This window comes from Osmerus mordax, chromosome 10 (assembly GCF_038355195.1).
Source record: "Osmerus mordax isolate fOsmMor3 chromosome 10, fOsmMor3.pri, whole genome shotgun sequence".
In the NCBI taxonomy this organism is placed as follows: Eukaryota; Metazoa; Chordata; class Actinopteri; order Osmeriformes; family Osmeridae; genus Osmerus; species Osmerus mordax.
The window spans coordinates 7,294,741-7,305,028 of NC_090059.1; the positions used below are offsets into that span (position 1 = coordinate 7,294,741).

At 53.1% G+C, this 10,288-nt stretch overlaps 2 protein-coding genes across 2 annotated transcripts in view; one reads left to right on the forward strand and one right to left on the reverse strand.

Annotated features, from left to right (window-relative positions):
• myocd (myocardin) overlaps positions 1-2,132 on the reverse strand; it is a 54,386-nt gene extending 52,254 nt beyond the window's left edge. The window contains exons 1-2 of the mRNA XM_067245159.1: positions 2,128-2,132; positions 1,590-1,702 (exon numbers count right to left, since the gene is read on the reverse strand). Coding sequence (XP_067101260.1) covers positions 1,590-1,702; positions 2,128-2,132 — 118 coding nt within the window. The remainder of the gene's footprint in view (positions 1-1,589; positions 1,703-2,127) is intronic.
• The window catches only part of pts (6-pyruvoyltetrahydropterin synthase), a 228,003-nt gene that overhangs the window by 77,022 nt on the left and 140,693 nt on the right, over positions 1-10,288 (forward strand). The gene's annotated exons all lie outside the window — the stretch shown is intronic.

Below are 10,288 nucleotides of genomic sequence, written 5' to 3' on the forward strand. Positions count from 1 at the left end.
CTATTCTGTCCTGCTAAAGTCATGGCTTTGTTGATGGGTGTCAGCATGTGTGTGTGTGTGTGTGTGCAGGTGTGTGTGGGAGAGTGTGTGTGCGTACACTCATAAACACCACTCAGAATAAAATCTTCAAAACCCTCTCCCATCTGCGCACGCCAACCTCTCTCCTACAATCCAGAGATAAACAACCAATCGAAAAATTCCTTTTAAAAGAGCTTTCGGCCCGCTGGCCAATCCCGTGCGCCCGTGTCCCTTTATCTCCGGCAGACTTCTAGTAACTGATAGTGTCGAGTCGGGCTTCTGGATTCCTTTCCCCCGCACACTTACCAGCAGTTAGATTATCTGCTCTCTGGAGCCGCAGAGAAACAGCAAACAGGGCCAGAGATAGCGTCCTACAAGCCCCTCACCCCAGACCCCGCCTCCCCCAGCAAGCCCCATTTCACAGCCAGCCAGTCCGAGCGCCAACTCTGGCTGTACGTCGTTGGGGACCCAGACAGATGACTGTACACACTTTCAACCTTTCAAACGTCCAACTGTCCCCGTGGACAGCGTAGGACACGTCCTAACATGACTGCTCGGCGACTGATTAAAGGAGCTCTGTTCATGCTTCTTTACCAAACACACTGGACAATGGGGTCATGTGTATCTATGCAGTATTCTGAAAACAAAAACAGAGACAGTCCTAGAGTTCTGGAGCTCGTATTTCACTGCCTTTATGATCAGTAAATACTGCCGACACATGTTTGTTTTCATGACCTCTCGCCCTCACTCACGAACCCTGGAAACATCGCGAAACATACTCTGTCATTCCTTACAACAGGTGCTTCTAACTGTTTCCTCGTGTGTGTGTGTGTGTGTGTGTGTATGAGAGAGTGTGTGGGTGTCTGAGTGTATGTACGTGTGTGCATGTCTGTTTGAAGCGTGTGTGTGTGTGTGCGTAGGGGTGTGTAGGGGTGTCAGAAAGGTCTCTGGTTCCACAATTTTATCATGAGATAAGGACACAGGCTCGTGGAAGTGTACCACATCCTGTTCCAGCCCTGACAGACCTGTCTCTCTTTCTCTTTGTCTCTCTCTCTTTCTCACCTCCCCCTCTCTTCTCCTGTGCTTCTGGTATACTTACTGTGTTCCACCTGTCATGCTGAAGGGTGTGTGTGCGTGCCAGGGTCTTTATGTACCAGTGCAAATGTAAGTGTGTGCATGCCAACGGGTTAGTGTGTGCGCGTGCAAATGCGTGTGCTCATGTGTGCATATGAGTGTGTAAAGTGCATGCGTGTGTATATATGTGGCTCCTATTCAGTGTATGTGTGTTTACGCACATATATATGTGTCCGTATGTGCGCGTGTGTGTGTGTGTGGCTTTGTGTGTGTGCGTGTTAACGGGTAAAAACGTGTGCGTGTGTTCACTTGCAAATGTGCGTCTGTGCGTGTGTTAACGTGTAAATGCGTGTGCGTGTAAACATATAAATGCCTGTATGCATGCCAACGTGTAAACGCGTGCGCGTGTCTCCCCACATGTACATTTGCGTGCGTGCACGTGCGTGTAAACGTGAGAAGGCGTGCGTGCGTGCGCGCGCGCCGAGAGGGCTACTCACGAGGCATGAGGCCCTGTCCGGCGAGCTGCTCTCTCGTCCGTCTCTGCTGGAGTCTGAGCTGCAGGACTGGAGGATGAGGGGCCGGGGACGAGGGCAGGGACGAGGGGGACGGGAGGGAGGGAGACAGGGAGAGAGACAGGGAGAGACCGAGAGTTCAGCTCACGTCAGCAACAGTGACTGGCAGGGTGTCTGGCAGTGGGAGCTAATGGCGGCGGCGCGACACGTGGATGTCACACTAAACTAAGCATGCTCTGACACGTCAGAGGTGCGTGTCTGTAGACGCACACACAGACACACACACACATTCACACTCTCGCACGCGAATATATACGCACGCGCACACACAGTATACACACACAGAGATTAGGACGAAGCCACTTGCTCACAAATATTTCTGTGAACAGAATGTAGGATAAACACAGCTCCTGGCCTTTAAACAGAACTGCTCAGCACTGTGTGGTCTGGGTGTGCGTCTGTGTGTGCCTGTGTGTGTGTGGCTGTCTAGGTGGGCGTGTGGGGGTCATAAACAAGTACTTACCCCATGTCGGTGTGTAAATATGTGTGTGTGTGTGCGTGTCTGTGTATGCGCGTCTGACACAGAGGTATGTTATGTTCAACCCTTCTCAGCATCCGATCGTTTCATTGGTTCATGGTGGTCAGCTGGTCAGTCATCCGGACAAGGCGAGGCTCTTCTGATCCTCAAGACAGGGCATGACTGGACACAGCTTTCATGATGGTCTCAAGTGCTACAGACGGTATCGCACAATCCCATCTCACACACTTGCTACCGACTGAGAGGCGGACTTAGATACGCCTACAGATAAGGAGACCATGCTTTTGGCCTGATAGGTGAGGTGTGGTTACTTTGTAGCCCAGAGTATAAGCGTTCTGGCCTTTACCTCAGATGACAAACGCACATGCACACACACACACACTGCCACACACACACACACACACACACACACACATATACACATCTGACTGAACCATTTTTCTCTCCTCAGATAAAACAGTGTGTAAAAGGTATTTTTTGTGTGCAACTGAAGCCTAAGAGAGAGAGAGGGGGGGGGGGGCGGTCTGTGGTTAGGGTTATGGGAGGCCCGAGGTCAGAGTTCACAGCTGAGAGGTGTACAGAGCAGATCAGACTACAGCCTCGGTCCTCCAGCTCTGACATCTGAGAGATAGAGGCCTCCCTCTCCACCTAGGGTCCCCCTCTCTTTCTTTCTTTCTTTCTTTCTTTCTTTTTCTACTCTTCTAAAAGAACTACGAAGGAACAAAAACAACCTGGACCACGCAGCGTGAGGGACGCACGGCCGCTCTCTCTCTCTCTCTCTCTCTCTCTCTCTCTCTCTCTCTCTCTCTCTCTTTCTCTCTCTCCCTTTTGGTTTTCCATCTCTTTCTCCCATTCGTTCTCTCACACGCGGTCTCTCCCTCTGTCAGTCCCTCTCTCCTCTCATTTCCCCATCTCTCTTCTCTGTCTCTGTCTCTCTTTGTCCTCTCTTTATCTCTCTCTCTCTCTCTCTCTCTCTCTCTCTCTCTCTCTCTCTCTCTCTCTCTCTCTCTCTCTCTCCCTCTCTCTCCCTCTCTCTCTCTATCTCCCTCTCTCTCTCTCTATCTCTCTCTTTCTCTCTCTATCTCTCTCTGACGCACAGATAAAGGATGGTATCCCTCCACAGCCTGTCCATGGTGGTTCCTGGAAGGTGTGGAGTACTGTAGCTCGCGATGAGCTGATTTACACTTCTATCCTGCTTTCAGCGCTGGCATCTGGCTCTGCACAATCCCCCTGACACACACATAAACAAACACACACGCACGCACGCACAGTCACTGCAGCACACACATGCATACAGTACAAACACACAAACATACACACACACTCAAACATACACACACACTCTCAAACACACACACACGCACGGCTACACACACACACAAACACACACACACACACACTCACACACACATACAGGCTTACAATACACAAACACACATACACACTCACACACACACTTACACAGGGAGCAGACACTGAGATGTATATCTGGACAGGCAGCTACAGTAGTGATTCTCTGGTTCCCACAGCTTCATATTCTACCCCCAGCTGAAAACTCCCATTATTTTATCTCCCCAGAAACCAACCAGTCTTACAACTGAGAATAACTTCTGGTGTTCGACTGTTCGCACAGTGACGCGTTTCACTCCTGCCTGCCCCGATAGTCAAAACAAGTTCTCCAGCAAACTCGTTACACAGACTGGTGGTAGTCTGGCAAAGTTGAATGAAAACACAAGATCCAGCTCTGCATCCACCAGGCTAGTCCTGGAAACATCCCACTGCTCTGCTCTCCATCTGGGCTCAGTCATCCACACTACAGGTCAAGGTTCAAACCAGTACCAAATCAGTCCCCAACTCTGAATGGTACATTAGTCCACCTGGCTCTGCTGACCTGTGATTGGTTACTGGCTTCTCCGAGCTCCCGTGCTGTTCTGGGATTGGCTCTAACTCTAGCATAGCTCTGGTGCTGCAATGTGATTGGCTCTAAATGTCACAGAGCTCCAGTGCTGTTCTGTGATTGGCTGTCAACCTCTCAGCTCGACGGGCCTCCCCAGAGCTCCAGGGCTGTTTCCCACCCTGTCCCTGGTCTAAACAACGCAGAGGAAACGGCTAATTTACCCTGCGATTGCTGGTAAGCAATTACCATGGAGGGAGAGAGAGATAGAGGGACACAGAGAAGGGGAGTGAGAGAGGGGGAGCGAGAGAACAAGAGAGAGAGAGAGGGAGACAGAAAGAGAAAGAGAGGGAGAGAGTGGTAGAGAGAAAAGGAGACAGGGATAGATACTGTAACAGCTCAGCTCAGCCCGTTCATGTTTTGTGGTTCTCTTCCCTGTTCACACGGACGTGGGCTCAGCAGCATAACCCTCTGGGCTGGGTGGTGAAGGGTGAGGCCCACACCAAGCAGCCCTGGCTGGAGCAGGGAGTCCCAGACAGGGAGCAGGGAGCTGGGACTCCCAGACAGGGAGCAGGGAGTCCCAGACAGGGAGCAGGGAGTCCCAGACAGGGAGCAGGGAGTCCCAGACAGGGAGCAGGGAGTCCCAGACAGGGAGCTGGGAGTCCCAGACAGGTAGCTGGGAGTCCCAGACAGGGAGCTGGGAGTCCCAGACAGGTAGCTGGGAGTCCCAGACAGGTAGCTGGGAGTCCCAGACAGGGAGCAGGGAGTCCCAGACAGGGAGCAGGGAGTCCCAGACAGGGAGCAGGGAGTCCCAGACAGGGAGCTGGGAGTCCCAGACAGGGAGCAGGGAGTCCCAGACAGGGAGCAGGGAGCTGGGACTCCCAGAAAGGGAGCAGGGAGCTGGCAGTCCCAGACAGGGAGCAGGGAGCTGGGAGTCCCAGGCAGAGAGCTGGCTCCTGGGTCCAGTCACTCTCACAGTCCTCAGAGAGATGGCAGTGTTGCTCAGACTACAGGCTGGAGAGCTGGAGTTTAGAGGTGTGCTGCTGTTGTGTTGTAGGGCTCAGACACAACTGTACAAACTATATATGAGATATGGTACTGGAATATGGAGAGGAATGAGAGAGAGAGAGAGAAAGAAAGAAAGAAAGAAAGAAGGAAAGAAAGAAAGAAAGAAAGAGGGAGAGAGTCGAGGGAGGGAAGGAGCAAAAAAGAGGGAGAGAGAATGAGAAAGGGAAGGAAAGAGACAGAGAGAGAGAGTGAGTGAGGAAGGGAAAAAGACAGACAGAGAGAAACAAAGATGTGAAGAAAGATATGGAGGGAGGGAGGAGGGTAAACGCTATATAGATGAGAGAGAGAGAGAGGGAGAGAGAGAGGGAGAGAGAAAGAGAGAGAGAGAGAAAGAGAGAGAGAGAGAGAGAGAGAGAGAGAGAGGGGGGGGGGGGGGAGAAAGCCTGAACAGCTGCTCTGTGTTAGGGGAGTTTAAATCAGCGCTGTAGTCCATGCAGTTCTTACACACAGGCAGGTAAGGTCACACGTACCCAGTGACACACACACTCACCGTCACCACACATGCACGTACACACAGACGCAAACACACCCACACACACATGGAGACACACACTCACCGTCACCACACATGCACGTACACACAGACGCAAACACACACATACACTCACACGTGGAGACGTACGCACACAGGCGCAAACGCAGACAAATACCCACGCACACCCTCCCTCCACACTCACACCCACCCTCCACACACACACACACACAGCTCTGTTCAGGATAACCCCTGAGGAGGTTATCAGCAGTAGGGGAAGCTGGGTGTGAGAACATCTATCTCTGTGTTCCTCCTCAGAAACAGCAGGTCACATCACGCCACCGGGACGACAAGTGTACAAGCCCCATGTGTGTGTGTGTGTGTGTGTGTGTGTACGCATCTGTTTGTTTGTTTGTGTGTGTGTGCGTCTGTGTACGTCTGCGTATGTGCAGACCCGCCACCCCGCGCCCCTCCACCAGCCTCACCCCAGGCCAACATCAAACACAGCCTGCTCTCCAACCTCCCACCCAGGGCTCATAAACCCCCCGACCCCGGGCTGGGGGACAGCCGGGGCTCTCTGACCTCCGCGCACCGTCGGACGCCAGCGCTGAACGAACCCCACCTGTCACCCGCCGCCAGGGCTGGTGGGGAGGGAGTGTGTGTGAGTGTGTGTGTGTGTGTCTGAGCCCTGCACCTGGCCTCTCTAGGCTGACACACTGGGATTAGACCCAAACACAGACTCCGGGTGCAGGAGGAGACATGAAGAGAGTTGTCTCTCTACGACCCGACGCACACACGCAGCACGCACACACGCAGCACACACGCAGCACGCAGAACAGGTCCCGCTGTAACGGGGTCTTCTGTCGGCTTCAGCGCGCCAGCTGTCTGATTCCAAACGTACACACAGACGATCCTCCAATCAGGCACCGGGATACCAGCTGACTGGATCTCAACGTACACACTGGAGATCGTACCTCTGGATGCCTCTGATACGAACAAGCATGATGACAGTGATCCTACCCTTTGCCTCTAAAAGTGACAAGCCCCAGTATCTGGACTCACCTGAGTCACAGTGATCCTCTGACAGGTACAAGCCCAGGTGATGTGTGTGTGTGTGGATGGAGGGCAACAGCAGGGTCTTACCTGATCTGAACTTGCTGCGTATGAGAACGGAGTGTTCAGAACCCAGGAGAGTCATGGCGGTCTGTGTACGGTTCCAGCGTTCAGATGGGGTCCAAAAACAAAAACGGACCCAAAAAACACGACAACGGCAAAAGAACTACGAAGGAACAAAAACAACCTGGACCACGCAGCGTGAGGGACGCACGGCCGCTCTCTCTTTCTCTCTCTTTCTCTCTCTCTCTCTCTCTCTCTCTCTCTCTCTCTCTCTCTCTCTCTCTCTCTCTCTCTCTCTCTCTCTCTAAAGACCCAGCCACTTCCCAGGACAGGAGGAGGAGACCGGGGCTAGCCAAGCATGTGTCATCAACAAGTAGAAGGCAAAAACCAAAAAAAGGATGCGCCCCCAAAAAAACGAAACAAAAACAAAACAAGCTTTCGCCTCAAGTCTAAGCCCGTGTCTGAGCTAACAGCGGCGTGTCTCTCGCTCTTTCTCCTTCTCTCTCGGTTTTCCCTCCCTCCTTCCCTTTCTTCCGCTCTCTCTTTCCCCTCCTTGGTTCTCGGCCCCAGTTAGTGGCGCTGAGAGAGTGTGTTAGACAGGGAGGCAGCCCCGTGTTGGTCCCATGCAGCAGAGCTCTGGGAGCAGACACACAGAGAACAGGGATATGCCCCTGGTCTGGGAGGGGCTGACTGCCAGAGGACCCGGTGGCTCCACCCACCCAGGGGTACAAGAGCAGGGGGGCGGGACTTGGCTGGGGTCTCCAACTCCCCTTCCCCCCCTCCTCCCATTCCTCGTGCCTGTAGATATATCTGCCCACTGTTATCGCAGTGTGTGTGTGTGTGAAAGAGACAGAAACACACACAGAGAGAGAGAGAGAGAGAGAGAGAGAGGGGGGACAGAGAGAGAGGGAGAAAGAGAGAGAGACAGACAGACAAAGACTGGGAGATTTAGAGAGACAGAGAAAAAGAGAGAGAGACAGAGAGACAAATACATCAAAAGACAAAGATCAACCCCGCTTCCCGTGCCATATTTCTAGAGAGAGAGAGAGAGAGAGAGAGAGAGAGAAAAGGAGAGAGAGACATTCCAGGACAAAGAGACTAAACTGTGTTTCTCTCTCCTCAGCTGTTACCGGCCCATCCCTCTGTCTGTCAGGTCTCTTCATGCCTGCCCCCCTGAGGGATCCTGGGACGGAGCTGGTGTCTCGGAGAGGGTGTCTCGGAGAGGGTGCCGGGACAGATGTGGTGTTTCGTACGGGACGCCGGGACAAAGCGTGGCGTCCGGAGGAGGGAGAGTTGGTCCCAGCGCGTGAGGCAGAAGTGCTGTCTCGTGAGGAGTGCGCTGGGAGATTCGGAGGCCGAGGCGTCCCTTCCTCCAGGCCCCACTGGCCTCCCTCACGCGGCAACAGTTGTCAGAGTTCCTAGCCGCATGTCTGCCCCACTGGGATGGTTGAGGGCCAACTGCTGTCTGTACACACACACGCGCGCGCACACACATATTTACATTTACACACACACCTAGTTATAACTAGTTATAACACAATGATTTGGACAGGGTTAGGGGCTGGCTAGGTTGGCTAGCATGGTGGGGTTAGCTGGTCTGGTGGGTTAGGGCTAAGGTTAGCTGGTCTGGTGGGTTGGGGCTAAGGTTAGCTGGTCTGGTGGGTTGGGGCTAAGGTTAGCTGGTCTGGTGGGTTGGGGCTAAGGTTAGCTGGTCTGGTGGGTTGGGGCTAAGGTTAGCTGGTCTGGTGGGTTGGGGCTAAGGTTAGCTGGTCTGGTGGGTTGGGGCTATGGTTAGCTGGTGTGGTGGGTTAGGGCTAAGGTTAGCTGGTCTGGTGGGTTGGGGCTAAGGTTAGCTGGTCTGGTGGGTTGGGGCTAAGGTTAGCTGGGTCTGGTGGGTTGGGGGCTATGGTTAGCTGGTGTGGTGGGTTAGGGCTAAGGTTAGCTGGTCTGGTGGGTTGGGGCTAAGGTTAGCTGGTCTGGTGGGTTGGGGCTAAGGTTAGCTGGTCTGGTGGGTTGGGGCTAAGGTTAGCTGGTCTGGTGGGTTGGGCTAAGGTTAGCTGGTCTGGTGGGTTGGGGCTAAGGTTAGCTGGTCTGGTGGTTGGGGCTAAGGTTAGCTGGTCTGGTGGGTTGGGCTAAGGTTAGCTGGTCTGGTGGGTTGGGGCTATGGTTAGCTGGTGTGGTGGGTTAGGGCTAAGGTTAGCTGGTCTGGTGGGTTGGGGCTAAGGTTAGCTGGTCTGGTGGGTTGGGGCTAAGGTTAGCTGTCTGGTGGTTGGGGCTAAGGTTAGCTGGTCTGGTGGGTTGGGGCTAAGGTTAGCTGGTCTGGTGGGTTGGGGCTAAGGTTAGCTGGTCTGGTGGGCCCAGACAGGTGATGGAGGCTACTGTTGTTCAGAAGGCTACTGTTTCACACACCCATGCACACACACACGCACACACACTTCAGATTAAAGGATTCCGAGTCTACAGCTGGGAATGTAGTTGCTAAACACTGCCGTGTCACACAGGGTCTGGCTGGACTCTGTCATACCTTCCTTAGTTCATACCTCCCTCTCTCTCGCTCTCTTCCCCCATCTCTCTCTGTCTGACACACACACACACATACCGTAACAGCAACATGCAATAAGTCAGCGTCATACATGACCTCCAACTGACGTGAGCAGAGCAGACACACAATGGAAAAGTCAAATATTTACTGTACACATGTTGGACTGCACCCTCACTGGCTTCACTCTCAGACACAGGCTCCAGCACACAACATGCCTCACACACACATGCACGTGATCACACACACACACACACACGATCACACACACACGATAACACACACACGGACTGACGGGATCACACACGCATACAGGCATAGAAAAACACCCATACACATGCGCACACACGTCTACACGCATATATACGTGTGTGTGCGTGAATGCAGATGCACACACACACGCAGACGCACACACATACACGCGCGCGCACGCACAAGGGGGCTGGCCGTCCTAATTAGCAGGTGAAAGTGCTTCGAGGCAGGGTCTGTCCAAGGTCTGACAGTGTACACACGGAGCCTCAGACAGATTCCTCACTAGGTCACCCAGTCCTGGCTGAACCCCTCCCCTTTAATTGGGCCTAGTGTCAACGGATGTGACAAGTCTCATCTGAACTGTCTGGAGCCTCTGTGTGTTTGTGTGTCTCTACATATATGTGTGTGTGTGTGTGTCTCTGTGTGTGTGTGTGTGTGTGTGTGTGCGTAGGTCGATCTCTAGGAGAGATTCATCCTCTCAGTATAATGTGTTTATGCAGGTGTACAGTGTATAGGAAGGAGTCTTGGAGCTGGCACCGTAAAGCTTGGTAGAATAGCAACGCTTTAATAAATGTGCGTCTGGAACAATAGAAGTCATGTGGACGGGGTTCGTTCCATACTGAACTCCCGTTAAACCAAACAGGAGATCTGTTTATTGGCCCCCTCTATCGCCGTCGTCATCCGACAGCAACTACATGGGCCCATTCCCTTGGTTTCTGTTGCTATGGTACGCTGAGCGATCTAAATGAAGTTAGATGACCGTGTCCGCATGTTGAAAAGTGGCTGTCGTTACAGCATCTAGCGC